The sequence below is a fragment of the Rosa chinensis genome, chromosome 1 (assembly GCF_002994745.2).
Source record: "Rosa chinensis cultivar Old Blush chromosome 1, RchiOBHm-V2, whole genome shotgun sequence".
Taxonomy (NCBI): Eukaryota; Viridiplantae; Streptophyta; class Magnoliopsida; order Rosales; family Rosaceae; genus Rosa; species Rosa chinensis.
In genome coordinates this window covers 43,705,501-43,733,135 of record NC_037088.1, presented here as the reverse complement: position 1 = coordinate 43,733,135, position 27,635 = coordinate 43,705,501, and the positions used below count along the sequence as shown (strand labels likewise).

At 37.6% G+C, this 27,635-nt stretch overlaps 4 protein-coding genes across 4 annotated transcripts; 2 read left to right on the top strand and 2 right to left on the bottom strand.

Annotated features, from left to right (window-relative positions):
• Positions 1-1,572: 1,572 nt before the first annotated feature.
• LOC112181510 (proteasome subunit beta type-1) lies at positions 1,573-4,113 on the top strand. Its single transcript, XM_024319868.2, has 7 exons — positions 1,573-1,743; positions 1,850-1,957; positions 2,843-2,924; positions 3,088-3,217; positions 3,300-3,442; positions 3,547-3,633; positions 3,724-4,113. Exons 1-7 carry the CDS (start codon positions 1,697-1,699, stop codon positions 3,796-3,798), a joined length of 672 nt encoding a protein of 223 aa, XP_024175636.1. The 5' UTR covers positions 1,573-1,696; the 3' UTR covers positions 3,799-4,113.
• A 115-nt stretch (positions 4,114-4,228) lies between these two features.
• Positions 4,229-6,092, bottom strand: LOC112181509. Its single transcript, XM_024319867.2, has 7 exons — positions 5,807-6,092; positions 5,628-5,684; positions 5,419-5,544; positions 4,942-5,014; positions 4,779-4,871; positions 4,552-4,665; positions 4,229-4,465 (listed from the first exon to the last, which is right to left on the bottom strand). Exons 1-7 carry the CDS (start codon positions 5,968-5,970, stop codon positions 4,412-4,414), a joined length of 681 nt encoding a protein of 226 aa, XP_024175635.1. The 5' UTR covers positions 5,971-6,092; the 3' UTR covers positions 4,229-4,411.
• A 9,014-nt stretch (positions 6,093-15,106) lies between these two features.
• On the top strand, positions 15,107-19,952 carry LOC112177804 (ATP-dependent DNA helicase 2 subunit KU80). The gene is given in 13 exon segments (XM_024316060.2): positions 15,107-15,232; positions 15,502-15,594; positions 15,702-15,753; positions 15,947-16,078; positions 16,412-16,815; positions 17,109-17,395; positions 17,522-17,679; positions 17,682-17,716; positions 17,824-18,030; positions 18,246-18,413; positions 18,776-19,096; positions 19,409-19,539; positions 19,676-19,952. Coding segments are annotated over 13 exon segments (2,064 nt in total). The 5' UTR covers positions 15,107-15,217; the 3' UTR covers positions 19,737-19,952.
• A 584-nt stretch (positions 19,953-20,536) lies between these two features.
• LOC112177814 (peptidyl-prolyl cis-trans isomerase FKBP43) lies at positions 20,537-25,090 on the bottom strand. Its single transcript, XM_024316067.2, has 12 exons — positions 24,929-25,090; positions 24,584-24,657; positions 24,070-24,299; positions 23,607-23,746; positions 22,997-23,297; positions 22,588-22,788; positions 22,238-22,459; positions 21,469-21,748; positions 21,236-21,323; positions 21,115-21,156; positions 20,952-21,000; positions 20,537-20,868 (listed from the first exon to the last, which is right to left on the bottom strand). Exons 1-12 carry the CDS (start codon positions 24,939-24,941, stop codon positions 20,787-20,789), a joined length of 1,722 nt encoding a protein of 573 aa, XP_024171835.1. The 5' UTR covers positions 24,942-25,090; the 3' UTR covers positions 20,537-20,786.
• Positions 25,091-27,635: the final 2,545 nt, after the last annotated feature.

Genomic DNA, 27,635 nt, shown 5'->3' with positions numbered 1-27,635 from the left:
AATTTTAGAGATTGTATGATTAAGTTATGAATTTTACAATTTCGATCATTCGATTTGTGATCCCTCATACTACTAGACAGTTTAATCGATTTATTTACTATCAATTTTTTGTATGGAAATTCTGCTTAAAGATTAATCAGTGCCTCAGTGACTATTACAGACAACCAACCAATTGAAATCTGAGAGGGTAACAAAATAAATTCTTATAAAAATTGTTTTTAATAACAAGGTTTAACTATTTTCTTTACTCTCATAAACGAAAAATAGTTGATGGCGGGTAGGTTGTGCTATGTGACATATCCGAATATCTGACCCATCAATTATCTTTTTTTTTTTTTTGAAAATAATGATTGGTGCTGCTACCCTCAAGGCTTGATTAATGAAACTGTCGAATACAAGAGGGGACATTGAGCCTAAACTTGTGATGACAATAAGCATCTAGAGAACGTCATGAAATGATATCAGAAGTCTCTATATAATATATGTATTTTAACAAGAACCAACTAGCAAAGAGTGCTTTGTGGCCACTCCATTTACTTTGACATAATAGTGACATAACATAAAGATAATTCAACTACAACAAAACATAATTACACATATCACAACTTTCCTACTATGTTACCGCTAGAAAAACAAGTTCAATGACGATGAAATATTTCATCTTGTCACTAAGAGGTTGCGACCTAAAATTTAACAAGAATGGTTCATCGTCTCGCAATGCCAAACAAGACACTGAGAGAGCACACACATAAATTTAACCCGACTAGTCCTACAAATGTAGAGACTTATTACACGCCAAAGGCGCGACAAAACTAAACAACTAAAGTAAATAAAACTAAAAACACAAATAAAACAGGTAGCCTAAGCAGGGCCCCAAAAAAAAAAAACCAAAGCCCAAGCCTCAACCCAGGAAACAGAAAGACCAAAAGTTGCCAGCCAAGCTTGGCTTAACACCACCAAGCTCATCGCCAATGGATCATTGCCCCTCCACTGTTGTCGGACCACCACCACAGTCATTCCGCCACCCCTATCTCGCCAAGGATAAGTGCGGCATCTTCCAAACAAATTTTTCTCTATAGTTGATCCCTGAAATGCAACCTATCTCCAAGACGCGCCAATCCGATATGCTCCAAGTTGCGCCACCATGGGCTTGACATGGCCAGACATCCTCTGAACCAGCAATGCAAAACAGTAATTTTGAGAACTGCTTTTATCAAATTTAAATATCGCTTCACAATATTTCAAAAAGTAATTCCAAACATATCATTATTTAAGTGCGATCACGTTCACCTGGTCAGTAACTGATCAAGAAAAGTATGCTCAATCACCCTTGAATGTAAATTTAATGTTGAAAAAATTTATTGTTAAGTTGAGTTGTTTTATTTTTAACGGTTGAATTTACACTGAAAGGTGATTGAGCATATTTCTAATCTCTTTTCGGAAAACCAAAACGATCCTTACTTGGAACTTGTGAGGCCGGGCCAGTTACAGAAGCCCAATACAAATCCATATCAAACGACGCTCCGGAATCAATCTCCAATACTGAAAACGACACCGTCTCTCCTATTTCCTTTCGTGAAGCCAAAGACACCGAGGGATCTGAAACAAACAAATAAGCCATCAGAGAGTCTTCCCCAAGCTCACACCCTTTTCACTTTTCTCCAAAGCCCTAATCTTGCAACAACCCAATTCCACCATGACCAAGCAGCACGCTAACTGGTCCCCCTACGACAACAATGGCGGGTACTCTCCTTTTCTATCTACTCTAAGCTCGTCTGCGCTTTTCAGCGATTGGAATTTTTTTTTTTTTTTTTTTTGGTGATTTTTATGGGTTGGGCGATTTTTGCAGATCCGTGGTGGCGATTGCCGGAGCTGATTACTGTGTGATTGCTGCCGATACTCGGATGTCGACGGGTTACAGTATTCTCACCCGCGGCTACTCCAAAATCAGCAAATTGTATGTGCTTCGATTCTTTTCTCTCGTAATTTAAGGAATTTTGATGCATACAGTGCTGAAATTAGAGGGTTAAGTTCTCAATTTAATGTAGGGGTTTTTGGTATTTTGAGTTGCCTGGAAATCTTTACTTTTGGTTTTAGGGTTTTTGTGATTTTTTTTTGGTTGGGTCAGTAATTAGGCTAGTTGGGTTTGTGGGTGGGCACAGTTGAGTTAGTTTCTTCTGATGTTAGATTATTTTGTCCATAAACTCTGAACTAGAAGCAGATACATGGGGGAGTTTTCGTAAAGCTTGCAGCTTTATTGCTAATTGGTTCACCTACTGCCTAAGTAAGTAATTTGGAATGCTGGAAACTTCTCAAAGGAAGTTTAAAGATAGGAACTAGAAGCAATTTTGGAATGCTGGATGAATAATAAAGTTTGAAGAAATAGTAGCTGGATACTTTCCAAAGGGAGCTTAAAGTTACGAAACTAAGGTAGATTGTGCCTTGGAGGACATAAATAGTCTATTTCAGAGGGTTGTATGTTTAGCATATTGGAGTGAATTTTTGCATGAGCCTCAGCTTAGGTATTGTTGTCTGCCTCTTTTAGTTCTTATACGATACCTGCTCAATACATTTAAGCCTTGCTATGTGATTCAAAGTCCAGTTATTGCTGATAGAGATGCGGTGATAGTAGATGTTCTCACTGAATAACCAGTCATTTTTCTTTTGCTTGATACTTGATAGTTTAAACCACGACTTAGTACTCATCATCTTCCTGATATAATGCTCATATAATTGGGATTCTTGAGACTCTTTTATGGAGATGAGAGGATGTTCATGTTTATCTCTTTTCCCCAGAACTGATGTTGGGATATATGTTTTGTGTTGTCTTTTGAACTTGCAGAGCGGACAAAGCTTTTATGGCCTCTTCTGGTTTTCAAGCTGATGTGAAAGCTTTACAGAAGCATTTGACAGCTAAGCACTTGGTGAGGGTTTAAATTCTTATTCAAAATACTATTTTCTGTTTATACAGTGGTGGTTGGATGTTGGTGGCCATGAAGTGGCTATTGGTTTTGTTGACACCAAAAAATTGGAGTATGTTATGTTGCTGAATACTGATGATATATCCTTTTATCATTTTCTCCCCAGATTTATCAGCATCAGCATAACAAACAAATGAGCTGCCCTGCAATGGCTCAACTACTTTCCAATACTCTTTACTACAAACGCTTCTTTCCCTATTACGCCTTTAATGTTTTGGGTGGTCTAGACACTGAAGGTAATATTAGAATTTTGATGCTTTGGTTGCCAGTGGAGACTTTTTCTGCCAACATATTTTAATTTTTCAATCTAAACTGTAGGGAAGGGTTGTGTCTTCACATATGATGCTGTTGGTTCCTATGAGAGGGTTGGATATAGTGCCCAAGGTTCTGGTTCCACGCTCATCATGCCTTTCTTGGATAACCAACTGAAGTCTCCCAGTCCTCTCTTGTTGCCTGCTGTGGTATGTTATTATCTCTGATTACTATTTTTCCCAGTTGCTTCATCCTATTGGCCTTTATATATTATATTTTCTTTTATTTACCTGATATAATTTATGACATGCAGGATGCTGTAACACCACTTTCAGAAGGAGAAGCAATTGATTTGGTCAAAACTGTTTTTGCATCTGCCACTGAGAGGGATATCTACACTGTAAGTTTTTGGTCCTATCTGAATTTTCCATCCTTCATCCTAAGTTCATTCTCACCTCTCTTTTTTAATCCTTTATTGTATGTCTTGCAGGGAGACAGGCTTGAAATTTATGTCCTAAATGCTCATGGCACTCATCATGAATACATGGAACTGAGGAAAGATTGAGTTCTACCCAGAACCATGCTGCTGGTTTTGACCAAACCAGAAAATTGGAGTTTCAAGCTGTACCCTTTGTTCGTAAATCAAGACAGTTCATTCAGTGATCTCATCACTGTTGCTTGTGGTTTAGCTTTTGATAAATCCTATTTGAAAAACTCCCATCTTGTTAATCGAAATGTTGCAGTTCTGCTGCTTGTATTAAACCTGATAATTTATGCAGCTCACTTTTAGAGCTATCCAATTGCGTTTGGTGTTCAGGCAAAACAGATTTCATGTGATTGTTAAATGACATCGATCTCTTTTGTTGGGTTATCTGAGTAAGAGATATTGGATATCTTTGTTATGCATGGTTGGTTCATCATCTTTTGTTCTATTTGGTTCATCTTTGTTGTGCACCATACTGACAACAAATCGTCATTTTTTGCAAAATTGTCACTTGTTAGCAAATTGAGAACCTATGATTTTATTGATTGGAACCTTACAATCAATACAGAAACCATTACATGAGTACAATTTTGAATTTTGGTAAAATTTGATATATCTGCTTGAATGCTTGATAAACTTTGAAGGTACAATCCACCATCTTATTGTGTGGCAGCAAGCCAGCAACAAAGGTTTCTCAAAAGCTGTCCTTGGAAGCCCAACCTTTGTTCTCTAACTCTTGTCGCAATGCCTATCATGAAGTAAGAAATCAGTTAAATTGAATATGGTTATAATGCAAATGCAGACAACAAAGCTGAGATTGGTTGTAGTGTTCACCTTGATTCTCTTCCTGTTGATGTCAAAATCGAAGTTGCCTAACCGGGATGCTGATCTGTACTCCACTATCGAGTCTCTGCCCGGTGGAAACCAAAACTCAACATCATCCACAAACTGTACAAAGAGAAAATCCATGAGTAAAACGAGGGTGTATCCTGTAATGTGATTACTCCTAGAATTGAGTTTTCCTTTTCTCCTTTTGGTTGTTATGGTTCACTGAGACTTACCCCTAGGATTGAGGACTGGTATTCCACTCTCACATAATCATCTTTCTTCTCCATTATCCGCGGTGTGAACTTGTCCGGCTTTGTTGATTTTATCTGCAAAAAGGATGTTTTAGAACTGAGATTCACTCACTGACTCAAATTGTCACAAGGCATTTGATTTTACCACTCGGAGAAGTTCCTCCATAGCCACTTCTCTGCTGACCGGCTTTTTCCTATTACGTCCCCCATTATAGTTCCTGTAATAGAAAAAAACACATGCAGCACATTTTACAAATGGGTCGGTGTGATTGTAAGTGCGATACAAATGGGCAGCAAAGTAAAGCAAACATATTTAACACAAAAAGTATTTAACACATGGCTTCTTCTTTTTCTTCTTCTTCATATACAGCTTCCTTGTTTGACCCCCGATTTGGTCAAAGTTCAACACAGCCATCATCTTCATGGATTTTCAAACTACTCTAATGAGTCTAATCTCCCAGGGAGAAAAAAAAAAAAATTCCTAGCTCAAGTGGTCAAACAAGACTATGGCATTAAAGCTTGTGATTTCTGAATCCAAGCAGGGGAACCCAGAACTGAATATATCTAACAATCATGATAAAAAATGGAAGGAAAGAGATGAAGCATATATATACATACATACCAGGGAGGGGCATAATGGACAATGTCAGTGACATTCTCAGCGGTTGAAATGCAATTCTTAGTAGCTGGACAAAGAGCCAAAGCCGGTTGGTTTTTCTGCACCCCAAGATAGTCTGGCTTTTTACCGCTGCACCCATCAATCCACATTAGTTTGGTTCAGTCCAAAATCCAAATCGAAGATGGATGGCTAAGAAGAGTTGAAATGCTTACCTGAAGTTGAAGATGGCTCCCACCACTGCCAATTCACTGCTCCTAAGTATAATCTCCCTTCATATTTAGAAATTCTGTGTTAGCAATTTTTATTCAAACAGAAAAAAGAAAAACACCATGTGGGTTTGTGTGTGTGTGTGTGTGTATGAAAGAGAGGAGAGGAGAAGAGAATCAAGCACCTTCGACCGACTGGGTCGGTGGGTTTGTGGTCGTTCTGATGAGGCTGCTGCTGCTGCTGACAGAACTTAATATGTGGAATGGAGGGAATGATGTTGCGTCTGGTGTGATTCTTGTAACAACAGGAGTAGGAGGAGGAGGGGGTTGGGTATGCCATGGAAGCCATGTTTTGGTTTCGTTTTTGTTGCTTACGAGAGAGAGGGAGAGTTTTAGAAACTTATAATTTGGCTGCTTCTTTTGTGCTGTGCTCTGTTTATGTGTGTTGCGCCCGCAGTCTGGAATCGTCTGTCTATGCGTATTTATCACATTTTTTTTTGTCAACTTTTATTCACACCCCCCGGTCCAACCTATGTATTCCGTGTGGACCGTGAGATTTGAACTTTTAAAAGACTCTTGAGTCTTGACCCCATTTTGCAATAGAAATCCTGAGATGACTATATTTTTTCACCAAATTTGTTAAAGATTTAAATTAAGGGAGTTTCTATTCATACATTTTAAATTGATATTTAGACATTCTCTTTTTAAATTTACACAAAATTTTCAATCTTGCCCTTTTTTGTATCCACACAATTTTTTTCAATACAAATCTACTAGTAATATCTTTTTTTCATTACTTAAAACTCAGTTCATATCCATGACTTAACAGTTAACATCATTCACCTTGTCAGCTTGGATACTCTTATGAACCTCCTTCTATTTCTTAATAAAACGTGCAATTTACAATACCACAGGAGAACTATTATCAAAATCAATTTCCGTAAACCCAAATCAGGCTAGCAACATAGTCTATTCTAGCAAAAAAAAACCATAAAAAGAGACTAAGATAACAATTAACAATCAACTCCATGAAGTGAAGCAATTAAGCCAAACTAGAAAGAAACAAAAAAGAATAGGAACTAGAAATTGCTTTTCGATCATTATTTTCTCGATTGTTCTTCTCTATATTTTTTGTCATTTATTCCATTTTGCAATCTTTAACATTCTACCTTAATCAAAGTTGCCCAATAATCCTCATGTATGGCTGTAAGAGAATGAGGGAGGGGGAAGGGGAGAGAAGAGAAGGTGCATATTTTATTTAATTTTTTTTTATCTTTCATTTTGTTTATTTTTTAGAAGGAAAAAGTTGGATTTAACTTCCAAAAATTGTTGGCGGTCCAAATACCATTTTAGGAGATATGAATATAATTTCCCTTAAATTAAAACTACTTTTAAGGATCAACTGAGTAATCTTTTCTTTTGAAGGGTCAATGAGCCATGGCCCGTTGGTTAATTAGTTATTGTAGAGGTCATTGGTTCAAATCTTTTTTATATCAGGAATGAGGTGGGGAGTACACTATCGTCCAAAAAAAAACTGTCGTCCAAAAAAAAAACATTTGAAGGAAAATTCATAAGCTAGCTTAATCCGTTAATCCTACTCTAATATTTTGGAGCCATAAATATTAATTACCCCTAACAACAATATTTAATAATCACAATCACATTTTTTCTTCTTATTAGCATCTTTTAGTGATTTCTCCTAAACTTGTATCTAAAGAACTCAACTATGGAGTCCATTATAGGAGATGAAAACACTGACATGCACTTACACCAATATGAATGGAGGGCTGGATTACATTAAATACACTCTTTGGTTATTAAAAAAAATTAATTATAAATACCAAGAGTTGAGATCATCTTATAAGTGTTTGATCACTTGCACCATCGGTGCATAGAAAAATTTCTAGTCCATCACAAATACTTTTATTACTCAATTAGAACACACTGGAATTGATAGTTCATAGTGTAGCGGAACATACACCTAAAAAAGTAATTAAGGACTCACGAAACTACACGATTAAATTATTTGGGATGCTTGTGCCTATAAGAAATCACGCTTTATTCAACAACAACAAAAATCAAACTTTATAAAAAATTTAAAAGAGTTCAACCAAACCTTTAATTTTCATAGCAACCAAATTAGAGACTCAATCATTAAAACACTTACTTGCGTCAGAGGATTCCCTCTAGATGTTCTTGATTTGTACATTTTTTTTTATACTTTAATTTGGAGCTCGAGTATGAGAATAAGACAACTAATACAAAAGGAAAGACTTAAACCACTAGATTAAATAGTTGTGGCCTTCGAAGTTGTTTTGACAAAGCAAAGTACCTAATAAGTAAAGCTATGTGTGTTTTGAGTATGTTGAAAGGTTTACTGCCTACTTGTTCCAATCTTCTATAGCGATAAGTTGAGGTATCCCTATATTGTGTTCTTTATGGAGAAGAAGTTGAATGCATTAGCCATCTTTTCAGTGATTGTAGGGTTTCCTATTCTCTGTTGGGTCCTATGGTTAATCACCTCAATCTCTCCTTTCCAGCTTGTCGAGAAATTGTTCTGATTTGCTCTCCGAATCAAGTTGAACAGAGCTGTTGGTATTGTTATGGTTCACACGGAAAAGTAGAAATGACAAATTGTGGACTATGAAGGAATGCAAACCACAACAAATCATTCTATGGGCTGACTCTTAGCTACAGAGCTTCCATGCAACCAATCATACTTCTCCAAAAGCTGGTCGCACTCAAATCTAACGGCAAAAGCCTCTACTAGGTTGGGTAAGTATTTGTCTAGACGGTCCTTTTAAGGCTATTACTTTGGAAGATGGTATCGGGGTGATTGCTAGGGATAGTAATGGTACTAAGTTGAAGGGGGTTAAGTGTCTCTCAAGTTTGTACACCTATGCATATTGAAGCTCTGGCTGGCTTTGAGGTTGTTTCTTTGGCACGGTCTTTGGATTTTTCATTTGTTCGGTTTGTGTCTGATTTTCTTCAATTGGTTCATGCCCTAGCACAACCTCAGAATATTTGGCTAAACTTGAGACTACTCAACAAATATTTAAGGGCAAATAAGAGAGGTGGAGAGAGAGTACAGTAGTTTTATTTTTTATTTATTTATTTTGATTTTTTTTTTTTATGGAAAGTACCATCGAAACGTTTCTCTCTTTAATAAAAGATGGGTCGGATGACTCCAATGGCGGATCCAGGATTGGAACCTTGGACGGGCTGGAGTTCTTAAACAAAAAAAAAATTATATATATATTATGGAGAATCTCGACGGTGCGAGAGAATTTTATTAATTTAAAAAAAAAGGTACACCATACATAGATTGTAGCTACTCTAATAATGGAGTCCAGAAGTACTTCCATCCTGCACAACAGCACAACATCATACATAGATGCACACATGAATGTAATGAACAAGAAATTAAAACAAAGAAACCCCGAATCAGCCCACAGCCTACCTGATTTCCTCATTTCCAGTCTGCAACCTTCATTCTTCAATGAGTTCAATCCACAAAAGATTCAATGTTCAATCCAAATATCCAATACAACCTACGAAATTGAATTTCAGTATTTCACATCAATCCAGCCAATTCTTAACCCTATAAATTGCCCCAAATTGGATTGATTCAATTAAAGTATTAAACAAAATTGAACTTACAAAATTAAACAAAGCAGCTCCTGCCGTTCATCTTCATCAGTTGATCTCCGACTCCCTGACTCTGAGAGAAGTGGAGAAGGGAGAATCGGTTGGCAATCCTCCAGTTGACACATTCACTGATTCACAGACCTAATTTGACTACAGCAGCTAGCAAGCAATCCTCCATAAATCAGAGCCCTAATTTCAACAAAATCCCCAATTTTACTGAATCAAATCAGTAACGAATCGGTTTGATTAAGAGGAACTAGATGTCTAGATTCAGAATCAGATAGCGAGCGAAAAAGAAAGAGTACCTGCCTACCTGGTGTAGTCAGAGACTCGGAGTCTCGGAGATGGAGAGTTGGAGACGACAAACGGACGAAGTCTAGTGGCAGGGGCTTCGAATAGGCTCTAGATCGGTAGATCCGTAGTCGATGAGTGGAGTCGGGGAGCCGGCTGAGCCACATACGGCGAGAGGAGTGAGAGTCCGTCGCCTACTTGCCTAGTCTGGATGAGTGAAAGTCCGACGCCTAGTCTGGATGAGTGAGAGTCCGTAGCGGGAGAGACTGGCTGAGTGAGAGTCCGGGACTGTCCGTTCACTCCGTCGCGTAGTCTCAATGAGCTCTCTGAGTCTCTGAGAGTTCGCACTTCGTAGTGTGGTAGCGATGTCTCGATGAGACGGAGACTCCGAGAGTGACATTGGGCTGGAAAAACCCCAATGAAAAAAAAAAAAAAAACATACATCTAATTTTTTTTTGGGCCAAAAAATCTCGGACGGGCTCAAGCCCGTCCTAGTCTATGAATAGATCCGCCCCTGGATGACTCGGATCTCCTTAATCCTCATCTTTTGCCAATTTTCCATAATTTTGAAATACTGAAATGATTCATATGCTATAACATTTCCGTTAGGAGTTTCCTGAAGTTTTCAGAAATTTTTCGTTCATTTATGCAAAATTCTTAATTTCCACAATGTCTACACACAAAAAATATATTTAAAAATTCACACAGAAATTTTGTTCGAGAAAGGGAACGGGACTCCCCCAACGAAATTTAAAATCATAGACGCCATGAGGGAGAGCGAGAAATTGGGAGAGGGAAGAGGGAGAGAATCGGATAGGAAGAGCGAGAGAATCGGAAAGGGAGAGAGCGAGAGAATCGGCGAGGGGTTTGTGAAAGGGGGAAAGGGTGAAGGTCTTGCGCCAAAAAATGAGGGAATTGGAAAGGGGGAGAGAGTGCGTGCTTCGTGGTGGGTTTGTGATGAGATCAATCCCAATCCTTTACAAGCCCTTATCTTCAAGCCCATTAGAATGTAGCAGTACATACACCTAAAAAAGTAATTTAGGACTTATGCAACTACATGATTAAATTATTTGGGATGTTTGTGCCTATAAGAAATCACGCTTTATTCAACAGTGGTCCAATTCTTATACCTTACACCTTACACATTTGTCTCTCATTTAGTACCTTGTTCCCTTACACAATGACCCTTCTACCCTTACTTTTTCTCCTCCACCAAAATATCTATGGGCTTTCTATGTCATTTCTATGTGGAGTCAAAGACTATATCCACATTTTGTGCTTACACATTTGCCAATCACATCTAGCCCTTCATTTCTTTTGATGTCTACCCTTGATTTGAATTGCCTTGGCTTTTAAATAGCACATTCTCTCTCCCCTAAAATCGTGCACCCCCTTGGCTCTCTCATTTTGGAGCATCAAAATCTCCATTTTCTCTCGTTTTAGGTTAGTTTTTCATAGCTTGTACATAGTTCTTTAAGTTTGTGTGAGAAATAGGTGTGTAGGCACTTGAGTTTAACTAAAAACGAAGTTACTACACACTCTAAATCAATCACAAGACTCGCTTTCACACATCCAAGCCTTTGTTCTTGAGTTTTGTGGATGTGTATGGTGTTTTGGGCTGTAAAACTGAAAATCTCATACCTTGAAGCAATTCTCTCATCATTTGACATCTTTGAGAGCTAGGTGGAAGGTTGGGTCGTTTTTATCCTTTTCTCTCATTATCTCTTTAATTTGATGTTCATGGCTTGTATTTGTAATAACATGTGTTGTGAGTAGTTGGATTTGAGGCCAAGGCTAGCCCTAGCCAAACTTATGTGCAAATAATGTAAATTTCCATATGGTTTGATGTTTATGCATGTTTTGAATCTTTTGGCTACTATACTTTCATGTATTCTAAGTGTGTTTATAGATTTATCATCTAGAAGCATGCTTTAGGAAATTAATGAATCGGAAACATGAACTTGATAAACTATTGATTCCGTGAGCATGTGTAGCTAAATAGAGACTCAATCATCAAAACTCTTACTTGCATAAGAGGATTCCCTCTAGATTTTCTTGATTTGTACATTTTTTTTAATTTTTTTTTTTTTTAATACTTTTGGAGCTTGAGTATGAGAATAAGGCAGCTACTACAAAAGGAAAGACTTAAAAGAGCGTACAGTCCTTTTTTTTATGGAAAGTACCATCGAAACGTTTCTCTCTTAATAAAAGACGGGTCGGATGACTCAGATCTCCTTAATCCTCATCTTTTCCCAAGGATTGAAATTTCTCCGAAATTTTTGTAATTTTGAAATACCGAAATGATTGATATGCTATATCATTTCCGTCAAGAGTTTCTCGAAGTTTTCCAAAATTTTCCGTTCATTTATGCAAAATTCTTAATTTCTGCAATATCTACACACAAAAAATATAGGACTAAATACTTGTTACTCCCTATATTTTTCTCTATAAAACAGTTTAGTCCAAAATTTTAAAATTAAACAGGTTAGTCCTTATTCTTTCAAATTGTCACACAACAGGTCCTAAAATGACTATTATACCCCTCAATTTTTTTTTCTTTCTCTCTCTCTGTCTCTCCACCCCTAATCTCCGAGCGGTGGCCTCTACATCCTTGAGCACCACCTCCACTTTTATCTCCACTACCATCTACATCATCCAAACCGCCACCAAACTGAAATTTCTCACCAAACCCCCCTTGAATTTTTTCAAGACCAAAAGCTTGAACACCACATACCAAACCCACCACCAACCTCAGCCCCTCCACCATTTCAACCTCAGCCCTAGCACAATGAGTTCTTTTACTTCATACTTTCATAGAGAAAATATGAAATTTTGATTTTATTTGCAATCAAGTATGAGAGATACACAAGGAAGATGAGATAACGTCTTTAAATAAGTTTGAATCACTTTCTTAAAGTCTTGGCTCAATAGATTTAGGAACTCAATATAATGACTTGTTGGGTTACACTCTAGATAAGTGACTTTTTTTAAAAAAAAAACTTTTGTTAATTGCATAAATATGCTTTTTGTTATTAACCAAAAAGACGAGGTTACATTGAATTCCTACAATAAAATTTGCAATATGTTCTTTGTTATATGTTAATGTAGGTTGATTAGAAGTTACATTGTAAATAGGTTTATCATAGGTTACATTAACAAATGTTCTCCGTTCTTCGAATATGTTCTTTCTTCTTCGAGTCTTAGCTCAACATATCACAATTTTATTATAAACGTACAATTTTAAAAATGTTACATTGTAAATAGGTTTATTATAGGTTAGTTTAGTTTATGTAAAAGTTTCATTCAAAATTAGTATTTTATAAATGCAATTAATGTGATTTCTTTATTTTTAACCGAAATTTCCACCGAAATCGAAATTTTCTCCAAAATTTCCTTAAATTTGAAGTACCGAAATCGAAATTTGAATCCTTGTCTTTTGCATAATTTTTTCATATATATTTTTTAATCAATGGATTTCTATATTTATATGATCTATAGATCTAAAGTCATTACATCCTGAACTTTAAAGACAAAATCGTTTCTGTTTTCAAATTTTTAATTTGTTCATATGTGTCATTGTATTCTTTAATTTGATCAATCATAGCTGACGCTCATCTAATCCATTAATTTCTTCACAAAACTGTTGACACGGTGAGCCTACTCAAACTAACTTTTGGCAGTTTCACCCAAGAACACAACACTTACATCATCAAGACTAAAATTAGCACATGTGGACTTGCAATATGAACAATTGATGGACAGAATTGAAGAATTAGTTTATTGATGGTTATGATTGATCAAATTGAATTATTGAAGTGTATAGGAGTATACATGATCAATTTAGAACTCTAGGAGTTGAAACAATTCTAGGAGTTGAAACAATTTTAGGCTTAAAGTCTTGAAATAAATTTAGCTATTTTTAAATTTTTTTTATGTAATATTTCAAATTTGAATGAAGATTGCTAAAATTCTAAAAAATTAATTATTAGATAAAAGAAAAAAAAAACTCATATTTAGATGGTAATCATAATGGTGTATGGGTCTCCTCTTATTGGTATAACTTGAATATTGACAATACTTTTTTTTTTTGAGGTAGGGCCAAACGGCTGCCTCAACTAATCTTGTGTATTCTAAAACACATCAATTAGCAAAGAGTGCACGATTGGCTACTCCATTTGCTTTACAAGTTTGGCGACATACCTGAAAGATAATGCTCACGCGGAGCCATAATACTCTAATAAGACCAACTTTCTCACTATGTTGCCATTGGATAATAAGTCCGGTGATATTTGGTTTCATCCTGCCACTAGGAGGCTGTGACCATTTGACGATGTAAGGAACTCGCTGCCGTCCTAGGCTAGACACGGCACTCAAAGTGCACCAACCGAACCTTCCCACCTCCGCTTGCTTCGTCATCCGTACTCGGGGATAGAAGACTCTGCGATCTGGAATTAGATCGCGCATCCCAACCCGTATTCCATCAGCCCACCGCCTCTGCTTACCTCCTTTCCCCTCGCTTCCAAGCGACGTAGCTTTCAACGTGCAGACCCCTCTTCGGCCATCACCAGCGGATACCCAGTCCTTTCTGGCGTCCGACGACAACGTCCCAAGGACGTGCCGTCGGACAAGGCATGAAGCGTCTTGGAAGAGACCAAACCCTAGGTGGCGTGTTCTTTTTTTCTAGCTGCCTAAATTTTGAGGGCGCGAATATTGACAATACTTAGCCTGACTGAGTGTGGAAGTCTACAAGGGGGCGATTCATAATCATGAGGGTTTATTTATAAAATCATTTTTTTAGAACATTTATATAAAGGGTGAACAAGTAGAGTGTAATGAGTTAGTAGGATGAAAAAAAGAAAATGATATGGTGACAATACCCGCACAACTAGCTCGACCACACTTATTTGAAGGGAATTCTAATATAACACTCTAAAGTCAAAACTATTATTTACTTCTAACAATAATACTTATTATGAAAAATTGGATATTTAATGCATTATGAGCGGTTAGGAGTCACATTCTTTGTCAAACTAATGATTTCTCTACTCTAAGAACATGGTTGGAGCAGTTTTTTTTTTTTTTAACTAAAGAGCTCAAATAGGAAGTCATTATAGATACTCTTATGAATTAATTTGAAGAGATTAGAGTTGATAACTCATAGTGTAGTGATACCAGAATCTATAATTTTTTTAAAAACTTATGAAACTATCAGATTGAATCAGTTACATCCCATATCTATAAGAAATCACGCTTTACTCTGAAGCAAAAAAAAAAAAAAACTATTTAGAAAAAATGTAAATGAGCTCAACTAAACCTATCGAGATATAAATTCACAACAACCAAATTCTTAAGAGCAGATAATACAAAAAGAAAAGACTTAAACTCCGAGATTATAAATTGTTGTGGCCTTGTGCCCTTGTGGGCAGTTTATAACTTTATTAAACGTGCCATACGTCATGAAAAAGAAAAAAGAAAAAGAAAAAAGGAGGGCCGGAAATACAATTCTTAAAAAGTATGGGGGAGGAATTAGGAATACAAGAAATCTGGCGGGGCAATATTACATAAATTGCCGATTTCGTAGCCCAAAGCGGGAAGTGACACCACCAAAGAGAAAACCCCAACTTCTCCAACAAGCTTTACTCCAAATCCCTCTACCAATGTCTCGAGGCAAGGTAACCAAATCTCTCCAACCCTTAACTAGTAGTTTCTAATATCTGTGTAAGGGTTTAGGGTTTTAAGCTGATACTATTGACTTTCTCAGTTCCATGAAAACCCTGTGAGTTTGATTGAATTTGAGTCAGTTCTCTCAATTTTTTCGTGAAATGTGATTGCTTTGGTGAATGTAAAATCTGGGTTCTCTGAAAGTTTGGCACTTGACTCGCTTTTCGGGTTTTATTTTGAAGTTGATTTGTTGTTAATTTTTGGTGTAATTTGGGATTAGGATGGTACGGTTTTGTTGATTGATGTTGGCCCGTCGATGCATAAAGCTCTTCCGGAGATAGAGAAGCTTTGCTCTATGCTGGTGGAGAAGAAGGTGAAGCCGTTTTTTTTTTTTTCCTAGTCAATGGTTGGTGGTTCAGAGCAATGCTGGTTTTTTTTTTACAATGTTGTCTAATTTGCTTGTTGCTTTTTGTATTGCAGCTCATTTACAGCAAAAGTGATGAAGTCGGAGTTGTTTTGTTCGGCACAGAAGGTACTGTCGTCGTTTAGCTCTTAGAGCAATAACATCATTGTACTTGATTTATCTGTGATATGTTGTTGCTATTTGTCTTTCAGTAATGCTATATGTATGTATATACTGAATTCACTCCTCAGTAGCTGACTGAAAGATGCTCTGGTGTAACTATTTTGGGTAGCGTTAGTATAATGGTTTGATGTGATCTCAGGCACTGAAAATGAGCTAACAAGGGAAGTCGGTGGATATGATCATATAACGGTTTTACAAAATATCAAAGTTGTTGATGAACATCTTATTCGGGCTGTGGAACAACTCCCACGAGGAACTCATAACGGTGATTGTATCCTTTTATTCTCCAGTGTTTTCTGTGGTTCTACATCTGTGCTTAGCCTAGTGTTCAAAACTTGTAGTGGCAGTTTTTCTTGTCCTGCATCTTCTACATGACGCTTTTCCATTCGTACACCTCTTGACATTCAAAAATTACATTTTGAACGTTCATGATTACTAAAGTTTATGTACATGACATTGTTTCTTGAGATGCACTTTGGCAAAATAGTATGAGCAGTTGTTTCAGGAAGGAAAGCATCCTGTTAGTACAGATAAACTTACAAAGTTACAAGTGCTAGATTATGTTCTTATTTTCATGTCCTTGGCACCCTTGACTTTCTGGTAGTTCTTGATGCTGTAATTGTTGGGATGGATATGCTGATAAAGAAATATGGAGAAACAAACAAAGGAAAAAAACGTCTTTGTCTATTTACGAATGCACACTTCCCCACTAAAGCTCCACAAGATGGAACTAAAGAAGATCAAGTTATCACCATTGCCAGACATATGAATACGCAAGGTATGAGATTGGAAAGTATAGTCATAAGAGGAGGGCTTACTGGGGAAGCTAAGAAAAGTATAATGGATGAGAATGATCATCTATTGGATATATTCTCAAAGAGAACATGTGCAAAGTTGGTACATGTTGAGACTCCAACCTCATTGCTAGGTGCTCTTAAAACTCGAAAAGTTTCTCCTGTTACAATATTCAGGGGTGATCTTGAGCTGAGCCCCAAAATGAAGATTAAGGTGAGATTTTTTTATTTTTATTTTGCATAACATTGTTTGTTGCTACTATTAATGTTCTTGATGTCAGTCTTGAATCAATAATGTCTATTAATTGTAATTCTCCTCATCTAATCACTTGATGTTGATTCTTGCATGTCTTAAGTAGTCTCTTTTGTTTCTCATCTGTGCTGGTTTTCTGAATAAAACATTAAAAGTCTGGAAGATAGTGTATCAGAGATTCGAAATATGTTCCAAGTATTATGGTTTAAGAGTTTCTTTTGATGCATCTTCTTTATACCTCTAATGATTATTAGGTATGGGTTTACAAGAAAACATCCGAAGACAAGTTTCCCACTCTGAAGAAATATTCTGATAAAGCCGCTCCAACAGATAAATTTGCGACACATGAAGTCAAGGTGGATTTTGAGTATAAGAGTGCTGAAGATCTGAGTAAAGTTGTACCTCCAGAACAGAGGATTAAAGGTTATCGTTATGGACCTCAAGTAATTCCCATATCATCTGCTGAATGGGATGCTGTCAAGTTCAAACCAGAAAAAAGTGTGAAACTTCTGGGATTTTCTGATGCTCAAAATATAATGCGGTAAAGTTGTCTCCATTTTATTCGTATACATATAGCTAGTTTTTAAAATATCAGTTGAAGTGATAATATTGTGCTTCCTGTTTTTTTTTGGGGGGATTCTTCCCTGTACATACACATACATCAAAGACACTATTACATGAAAGATGTCAACGTTTTCATTCCTGAACCGGGTAATACAAGGGCCATTCTTGCTGTTTCTGCCTTGGCACGAGCAATGAAAGATAAGAATAAGGTGGCAATTGTGCGCTGTGTTTGGAGACAAGGACAAGCAAGTGTTATTGTGGGGCCTTGACACCTAATGTGTCTGACAATGATAATATTGTGAGTCTGAAGTTAAAGATGCAGTTTCACAGAATGCTTTCTTGAAGTATCTCTTCTTTCATGGTATCCATATTAATGCTGCATGCTTTGTTGTTATTGGTGGGCAGCCTGATTCGTTTTACTTCAACGTACTCCCTTTTTCTGAAGATGTTCGAGAATTTCAATTCCCATCTTTCAATAATTTCCCAGCAGCATGGCAACCAAGTGAACAGCAGCAAGAGGCTGCTGATGATTTTGTGAGGATGTTTGATCTTGCACCATCTGGGAAACAGGAGGTTCTGCCGCCTGACCTAACACCAAATCCTGTTCTTGAGGTATTCAATCATGCAATTTTTGTGCCTTTTTTCCTCTATGTCATTTTTAGATTCTAAAGGCCGTAAAGTAGGATGTTTTTACAACTGTCTGAAAGGTAGATATGCAAAGCTCACACACACACACACATATTAATCTTCATGTTCTCTTTTTCCTCAATATTCCTTTATGGGGTTATAGTTGAATTCATAGCAGACTAATAATGTCTTCTTTCCAGCGGTTTTTTCGTCATCTTGAGTTAAAGTCAAGGGACCCAGATGCAGCTGTACCTCCAATTGATGAAACTCTCAGGAAGATTAGTGAACCAGATAAGGAGCTGATTGCTGAAAACAAGTCTGTTATTGATGCATTCCGTAGTCGTTTTGAACTCAAAGAGAACCCAAAGGTCATCACTCATTATCTGGTTTAGCTGTACCTCTGCAAGCAGTTTATGTTCTTATTATACTTTCTCTTCCATTTTTCTAAATTGGAAGGATGTGGTTGTTTGAGTTTTTGTGTTTTGACCTAGGGTTATCTCTTTCTTAGGTTAGCCCTGTTGTAGTCTTCTTGGGTTATGTTTGGTCTCCTGTAGCTAGTGTGAATTTCTTGTCCATGGCTTTTGTTTCTTGTCTCTCTCTCTCTCTCTCTCTGTTTCTTAATGCTGTTTTTTCCTTAGAAGGTTGTTTCTATTCGAAAGATAAATAAATATGTCCATATACTTTTTACATTTTTATAGGAACTCAAGTTCTAAATGTGACTCGTTTGCAGCTGAAGAAATCAAGTAGGCGACTGTTGAAAGAAAAACCATCTGTGTCCGATGAAAGAGAGGATCCTATGGACATTTCTGATCAAACCAACTCCAACGAACATACATCTGGAATTAAGGTTACAAAAATTGGGGATTCTGCTCCTGTCCAGGATTTTGAAGCTATGATGTCCCGTAGAGATAGCCCAGAATGGGTTGGGAAAGCCATCAAGGATATGAAGAACAAAATACACGACTTAGTAGAGGACTCTCACGAAGGGGATAACTATCCTAAAGCACTGGAATGTTTAGTTGCCCTCCGCAAGGGTTGTATCCTAGAGCAAGTATGTCTCTCTGTCTCTGTCTCTGTCTCTGTCTCTGTCTCTGTCTGTCTGTCTCTCTCTCAAAATATCAATTTCTTTTGCCTTTATATCGCCTTCATACATTAAAAAGTCGATGAAAATTTCCTAGAAATCATTGAATTAGACAATCAAATCAGCGCTGTCTATGGCCTGTATCAACCACATTTCTGTTTTCTGAGAATTATTAACACCGGTCTCTTTTTTTTTCTTTTTTTTTTTTTTAATCTTATGTTCAGTTTCTTATTGTTATTTATTTGGACTTTCCGACTTAAACTGAAAGTTTCTCCTCTGCAGGAACCAAACCAGTTCAATGATTTTCTGCGGTCTCTATGTAAATTCTGCCAGGAGAAGTACCTGAGCAGTTTCTGTGAATTTCTTGCAACCAAAGAACTCACCTTGATTCCCAAGACAGAAGCTATAGACAGGTTACACATTCTTATGCTCTTCCCTGCCATCAAGTGCTCAGTTTCAAGTCATAAGTCATAGATTAATCTTATATCTCTCATTTCCTTCAGTGGCTGCTAATTGGAATTTTTATTTTTTATGTTTTACCCTAAGCAGTGAAGTAACAGATGCTGAAGCTAGAAGTTTTCTGGTCAAATCAGAGCCAAAGTTGGAATGAATGTTTCAGTGCTGAAAATGGTACGGATCTGCTGGGATGTTGAATGAGAAATCAATCAACCAATGTACAGAACCCAAAATTTGTTATATGCGCCTATGCGGCTTGATCTGTGAATATTTTGGAAGTATGTATAGATTTGTGGAAACATGATATGTACTTGTATCTTGTTACTCCATCGCTTTTCTAATCAGAAGCCCAACTCCTCTATCATTAGTAGTTGTGTTAGTCGTGGGCTCATGGCTTTCACAAAATCGCAGTGTCTGAAAAATCTGTAGCTAATGATTCTGTCAGAATGACATTTCATACCTAGTCCTGAGAGGTAAAACCTTTTATTTGCTGTTGCTGATGCCTAGGAATTGGGTAGCCCAAAATGAACTGTTTTGGAGGGCTCGTGTATGTTTGATCTTATTATTTGCTAGACCTTTAAAAAACATCAGTAAATGAGAATCTAACTGATCATTTTCTTCAACCCTCCCAATCCAAGCTGATCATTTTCCGATACATCCAACTTCTAATGGTGGTGATGAAATTAGAGGAACTGAAATAGAATGGCTCAGGCTCATCACCAGTTCTTTGTATTATGATGCTAATCAAAAGAGAAACGACATTCAACTTTTAACTGAATTTTTTTTTTTTTTGGCAAGAAAACCTGAAGTATTTCAACAACTAAATTGAAATCAACAAGTTTCCTCTTTCCAATTGAATAATTCTAAATGAGTTGGTTACTGTTCTTTTTTGGTCAAAAGGGCTTGCATCCAAACCATACTGCTAACTGGCTGTTTTTTTCTATAGCAATCTAATGATCTAAACACCAACATTTTGAGAATTTGTTCTGTGGTTCAATGAAAAGACAGAAGGCCAAAAAGCTCTGCTCCGTAAGATCCCATGTCTATTACAAAAGTTGAGGCTGTTGCCACAAACTCTCATTTCAAAATTCTGCCCGACTTTGATTTCATTTTCTCTCGTATTGATGAGAACGGGGAAAAATCTCAAAACAATTTGCGCATGAAAATGCAAAGGCTAGTACACAACAGCGGTGGGATTAATCAATCAGTGAACTTTCACCAACTCAACATCGTATACCAGCCATGAGTCTGGTGGTATATCTTTATCATCTCCTTTGCTCCCATAACTGCAAAACATTAATAGTAAAGAAGTGAGATGAGAAAGAAAGAAATGGAAGAAGAGTATTCAGCCAAAATTTCAATAACATACGCCATTGAAGGTGGGATAACAAGTCTTCGTTTGCCACCAACTCGCATACCTGAGAATCATTCATGTGTATCATTCACAGATAACAAAAAACAGAATAAATACAATCAAAAATGTAATAACAGACATCCAATTACAAACTTAAAAGCAAGTTCCATGTCATTACCATCAATACCAGCATCCAAACCCTCCATAACTTTTCCCCGACCTGCAAGAAGCAGTATATGCGTAAATTAAAGTAGAAACAAAAACCTCAGTAAGAGTGCTGTATCTCAATATGGTTATACCTAAGCGGAACTTAGATGGAGGACCACCATCACACGAGTCAACTACTTCTCCATTCTCTTTCAACTTGCCAACATAATGAACAGTGATCTGAAACCAAATAGACTAGTTTCATTATCTTTTCTGTAGCAGAAATGTTCTAAGTAAGGTCGACTACAATTCTGCGTTGATATGCTACGGCCACACAAACAACATTAAAAGTTAATGTCAATAAGAACAAATATGGAGCACATGCCTTTTTCCCAGAGGTTGCAACTTTGCCATTTGGTTCTCCTGCTTCTAACTCCTCAATGTGTAATCCACTGGGGACAGTTCTAACTTCAGATGATTTAGCATCGACATAATTGGCCTCATTCTCCATGGGAGATGTGACCTTCTCTTCTACTGACAAGAGAGCTATATCTGTGTTCAGGGTTTCTCCATGTGATTGGGTTTTGCTTTTCTTCTTCTTCTTCTTTTTGACTTTCTTTTCATCAGGTTCATCAACAAGTTTATGGGAGTCATGGCCAAAACTCCTGAAAAAATGAACGGCCAAATGTTGTACTTAATCATATAACAAAATTGTTACAAAATCACACATGGGCAAGCAAGCACACATAGATATACAATCTATACTTCTAGCAGAGACAGCAGAGACAATGAAATTGTTTGCAAGAGGGAGATTCTCAACTGCCTATTTTACCCATGTAGGAGATGATATGGACAACAAAATATTTGATGAAGACCTTGGTAGTAATTGCATCATTTTGAAAGATGAAATATCCAAGTGTGCGTGCACGTGTTTACTATTGAGCGTCAAAGAATGCCCTCAGTGGCTCAGTGCATGTGTGCATATGCAAATGGGCATAATGGATGTGCATATTACAACTCTTCTCATGCTATTTCCCAGACCATGTGGGGATCAGACTAATATACTTGTGACATTGAGACAAACCTGAAGTAAGAGATTATGTTCCTTGGAATATTTATATAAAAAATGCTTCAAAGAACACAACAGTACTCACTCATCCTTGGCTGACTTCTGATTTTGTTCACTTTTGAGTGGTGGATCCAAGCAGAAGTCACCCTTTGCCTCATCCTCTTTTATATCATTACCAGGGTTAGTACAGATAACCTCAGCTGTTTTCTCCTCCACCCGCTTCTTCTTTTTCTTCTTTGGTTTATCACTGTTTCCAAGGCCAACCTCCGCGGAAAGCAAAGATAAGTTATCTGGCATTTCAGCTCCACTGCTCGAGCACATATAACGAAAATTAAGACCAAAAAACATCATCTTCACTATATTTTTCAACCATAAAGTATAGCATCATGAGTGAGGATATACCAAATTTAAGGCAAAGAAAGAAAAAGGACTCACCTATGGTTTACTGGCATCAGTTGTCCATTCTGGTTTCTATTTTCAGCCTCTGCCTCGTTTTTCTGGGCTTCATCCTCTTTATTAAGGACATCAGCTTCAACTGTTTTCTCCTCCTGCAGCCGTTCTTTCCTTTTTCTTTTTGGCTTTCCCCCATTTTCAAGGTCTACTTTAGAAGACAGATCAACTGGCTGGTCCAATTGCCTGCAGTTAAAGTTGCCAACACATGGATCAATAATTCAACAGATTAATTGAATTTTATAAGAAGAAACTCCCCTAGTGGTGATAAGCATTGACATCTTAAAACAGGCTAATAACTTTATAAACTTATCAGCATGTCTTGAGGGAATTGTTTGAGAACCAGTTCCCACAAGTAACATTCCCTTGTTTATCAGTTAAGCAGGAGAAATACCTCTTCAACTGACCATCTACAAGTACATCATCAGCATGTCTAATTGATTCAGTAGCAAAATCATCCACTGCCTTCTTGTTGCTGGTGTCAACTTTTTCTTCCACTTCCTGTATTGCATTCTCAACAGTGGATGATTTTGTCATAACCAAAGAGGAAATTGGGTGACTGTCGTCATCCCCATTTTCACTTTCAACTTCTGAATCACTTATTACGTACGTCTTTCTAAGTTGTCTGTGCCGCACCTTCCCTTTCTGAGGTTTCTTCTTAGCCAAAAACTCCTCTTCAGAACAAGAATCAGAATCTGCAAATACGAGTAAAGCAAACAGCTTCAAAACAATCTTGCAAAGTTCCACCAAGGAGGTAACCTCAAGCACACGTTGACTTAACAAAAACAAAGTGGGAACCAGTGACTTGAAGAAATGTGACGTAGAGAACCCACAAGGCCACAATGGTTTTATACATCACTAATTCCAAGTTTGTTGAACAAGAACATATTATCTTCAACAGAGACCAGTAGAATGCTGTAGAGCTATTGTTATCAACTATAATTTGAAATCATGTAGTCAAATTTGTATGGAATTCAGGGAAGCACATATTTTATTATTCCTACCTGTAGCATCAGATGCAGGAGTAGATGGGAAGACTTCAAGATCATCATCATCATCAATAAAACTGTCATCATACTTTTCGTCTTCACTGTTAACAGATCTCTGTGTCTCTGAGTCAGCAATATCTTCTCCAAAGGATTCTCTAGACATCATTGTAAAGGAAAAATAAAGAGTCTCAATTATGATAATAGAAGTGTCCAAAACTAAAAAACCACCTATATGGCTGTAGGAAAACTGAGGATGGGAGGTAAATTTTTTTTTTTTTTTTGCAGCAATGATCTCAAAAATTAAATCCTGATACTATCTACACAAAAGAAGACTACTAGCTCCTTGGGTCTCTATCTATTGGAAAGGAATACAACCAACCAAATCCTTACCAATTGTTCTGTTTAGTAAGCACCTAATTCATTTTGAAACAACGAGAAATGAAATTCAAGCTATAACAATAATGTAACAAAAGGATACGACTCATCTGGATTGTAAGGCCGACGACCACCTAGATAGTAACCAGCCAGGTGAACACTCCGAGGACCAAGAACTGAGAACATGACTTCATCAGCCTCGTCAAATTCCAAATGTAGTTGCAAACACTCGATCTTCTCAGGATACAACGCACATAGATAAACCGGACTCTTGTTTCCTACATTACACTGGAGTATGCTTCTTTTGGTTGCAGCCCCCAACCCCAATGTTGCCTGTGTATATCAGTATGCCCATATTATTGATCCATACAATAAAAACCAGATTCAGGATACCGCAAACTCGATCCAAATATCAAATAATATACACAAAATTAGAATAAATGAATCCTAAACATGCAGTTAACTAAAACCCCAAATCACATGGCTCCTATTCCTAATCAGATTTCTCTTAGCTATGAGCTATAGAATTGGCCCAAAACCAATCTATGGATCAATAAAAACTTCAACCTTATATAACAACAAAGCACAGGGACTACTGAACTAATAGAAAGCATTACCATTGAAATGTGAAGCCGTCCATTGGAGTCATCAGGTTTATGAGTAAAAGGCTTTCCGGGTTTCACTTCAATTCCTGAAACAATCAAAACCCACACATAAAGATTCAAAACCCATTAAAACCAACATGATTGATCAAAATTATGAGCCAAGAAAGACCAGATAGAGACTACTAAAACTTAAAACAGTTCAAGAAAGAACAAAAAAGATTCAATCTTTTGAAACCTGAAAAGCCAATTAGCTCCAATCACTTCAACCCAGTTCATAACTTTCATCTTTTCATACTGTTCTCCAATCAATTTTACATTAAAATTTTTTTTTTTGCTTTAAAAGGTAAACTAACTCACCCCAGAAAGCCATTTTAAGTTCGGCAGAGAAAAGAGTTTGAGCTTGATCAGAAGTGGGTTGTGAAAACCCAGAGAGAAACCGATTGGTCTGAAGAATTTGAACCCTGTGGTTTGGAATTTAAACCCTGCAGAGAGGTGGCAGGAGAAACCTCTGTAAAGCCCTAGAGATGTTGCTATTGTCTTAAATAGGAGAAAGGTTGACGGTGATGTATATTGTACTGTGAGAGACTTGCGGTGACGTGGCGGACCCTGAGAGGAAAATTGGGTGACTGTCTGGTGATGATAGCGCAGCCCAGCGCGGGAGAGGTTTAACTTTTTTTCTTCCTTAGTTTAGCCTCAAATTAATGGTGAAATTCCTCTACTGTGCTTTGTCAATTTTTTGCTCGTAAAAGAATTTTGTTTGTTTTCATTTTTGGACCATAGAGAACAATTTTGTTCAACATCTATATTCATCGAGAATACATTTCAAGTTTTTTTAAAGAAAATTTCGTCGTTGAACAAACTTTTTAAAAAACAAATGGGCAAACACAATCATTTTAACCCGAGCTGTTATACCTTAAGCAAGTAAAGTGTAGTGAAAAATAATCCACGCTTTCTTATTGATAATAAGTCTACAAACTTAAAAACTCTATAAGAACAATATTGCAGCATTTCACTCGTCTAACCTAAAATCTCATAATTTTAGTTTGGAGCAATTTAAGCTCGATATAGACGATAAGGGTACTTTGAACCTAAAAAGTATTATTAAACTCAAGACCTTAAATATTGAAAGGTTCTAATTTTTGAAGTCGTACGAGAGACGAGAGCAAGCTCTCAATATCGTTCAGTAGCCATCAGGCTGTCGTGGTTTCTACATCCCCCTCACTCCACCCTGTCTCCTCTTCTCATCTCTTTCTTCTATTGCCATCACCATTATCGAGTGTTATTACCTCTCGATCCACCATTCCTGATCATATTCTCTCCCAATCATCTAAATTATGCTGCTGTGATTTCACTCATAGTGCTCCACAACAAGGAGGCCTGACAACACCTGAACATGGCTTGTTGGCGGCAGCCTTGTCCCTTCAAGGCCCTCCCTAAGGTGGTTTTTTTTTTTTTTTTTAGGTATGTCAAATACCTTTTGGTGATTTCTCCTCCATTTGGCTGATGACCCGAGCATTGGAGTTGTGGTCGATGGTGGAGAGGGAGGCAATTGTGGTGCTGCTAGCGGCATGGTTGCTGAGGGTGAAGGGCCTTTGGTTGCTGGCTGCTTGATCCCATGGTGACTAGGATTTTTCATGGGCTATGGGATTTTGTTTTGGCTATTGGGTTAGGGAGCCTAGTAGTTAGTTTTGTTTAGTGAGTTTTTTTTTTTTTTTTTTTGAATAGGAATTGATTGCATTAATAATCAAGCCATAAAGACAGGTCAGAGTTCACAGAACTTACATAAGTAAACTGATCGATAACCAGAAACCTATCTAAGCAGAGCTAAACACATTAATAAACTAAGTGACGCTCGCTGAAAGCAAGCCTAACTAAGCAAGACAAACCTTGCTTTCTAAGGCAAAATAAATCATCTAGTCTACTTTGCCAACACGCAATTGTGGTACAAAAAAAACTAGAAACATCTTAGGAAAGCATATAGAGATTTAAACCCTACCTAAAACAAGACTTGCATCCAGAATGTCTATTGATAAGATGACCTAGACAAGGGCCAACTCCTTCCCCTTGGGGTCAGAATTAACTCCATCTGCAGCAGCTAACAACCTCGGCATCAGGTTGGTCTTCTTGCTGTTCCTCTTGGTCTTCTTACCTTGGTCATCATCCTTCTTAACCATTTTACTCTTTTGTGCAGTACCATACGACATTTTGTTGAGACTTCCTACAGGACGACCACGCTTTCGCTTTGGTTGCTCAGGAGCACCAACAGGTGCTTCAATAAGGCCCATAGTCACTGCATCTAGAGTTTTCTTACCCACAGCCAAATTGAGAAGAAGATTTTTAGGGGAGATGGTTACCTTATCACCTTCTCTATGACGACAGAACCCCGTAATAGGTGGTACCTCCTACCGTGGCTCCTCAGGCTCCCTGACATGCACCTGCCTTCTAGCCCGACGCATATTCACCACATGTTGAGGCAAAAAAGCTTTAGGAATGGACCGGGGAATCTGGGCTTGGAAAACTAGGGTTTGGCCATTTGACAAAACCCTAGTTGTATTAGCACTTGTTTCTGGCCCTCCACACATCACCACCAAGGCTGACGGCGGCTCCACCATCCCAACTTGTCCCTGCTCGTCTTCCATCAACTCAGGCTCGGAGCATGGCAATCCTACATGGATAACGAACCCACAATGACTACATCGCCCAAACAACTTGTCGTATTTGAATTGCACCACAAACTGAACCTCATCCTCAACCCAGAAACTACGCCTGAGCAGCAATGGCGTTGTATAGGCGATCTCCACTTTGATACGCAGCACCCTGGTCCAGAAAGCCGTCCATTCGAACTCCATGAACTCCCCGATCTTGCTGCCTATCAAGAGCATGATCCTTTCAGATCTAAACGTCGGAGGAACTCCTATCAATGTCATCCAATACGATGACTTCTGCAGCGGTACTGACAGCACCGGGCTCACTTTATCATACTCTGCCAAAGCGATCGGAGCTCGATTGAAACCCCAAGGGCCGCCCTTCTAGACCCTAGTCATGTCCATCAGATCTGAAAATG

What these genes read in the sequence shown, in the direction of transcription:
- LOC112181509 (XM_024319867.2), bottom strand. Translation starts at nt 5,970, where the DNA reads ATGGCTTCCATGGCATACCCAACCCCCTCCTCCTCCTACTCCTGTTGT. An exon ending in GGAGCCATCTTCAACTTCAG is followed by an intron (nt 5,545 to 5,627) that starts GTAAGCATTTCA and finishes TGATGGGTGCAG; the next exon opens with CGGTAAAAAGCCAGACTATC. An exon ending in TCAACAGGAAGAGAATCAAG is followed by an intron (nt 4,466 to 4,551) that starts GTGAACACTACA and finishes ACTTCATGATAG; the next exon opens with GCATTGCGACAAGAGTTAGA.
- LOC112177814 (XM_024316067.2), bottom strand. An exon ending in GTAGATGGTCAGTTGAAGAG is followed by an intron (nt 22,789 to 22,996) that starts GTATTTCTCCTG and finishes CTTTAACTGCAG; the next exon opens with GCAATTGGACCAGCCAGTTG. An exon ending in CTGATGCCAGTAAACCATAG is followed by an intron (nt 22,460 to 22,587) that starts GTGAGTCCTTTT and finishes GTGCTCGAGCAG; the next exon opens with TGGAGCTGAAATGCCAGATA.
- LOC112181510 (XM_024319868.2), top strand. Translation starts at nt 1,697, where the DNA reads ATGACCAAGCAGCACGCTAACTGGTCCCCCTACGACAACAATGGCGG. An exon ending in GGGTGGTCTAGACACTGAAG is followed by an intron (nt 3,218 to 3,299) that starts GTAATATTAGAA and finishes TCTAAACTGTAG; the next exon opens with GGAAGGGTTGTGTCTTCACA. An exon ending in CTCTCTTGTTGCCTGCTGTG is followed by an intron (nt 3,443 to 3,546) that starts GTATGTTATTAT and finishes TATGACATGCAG; the next exon opens with GATGCTGTAACACCACTTTC.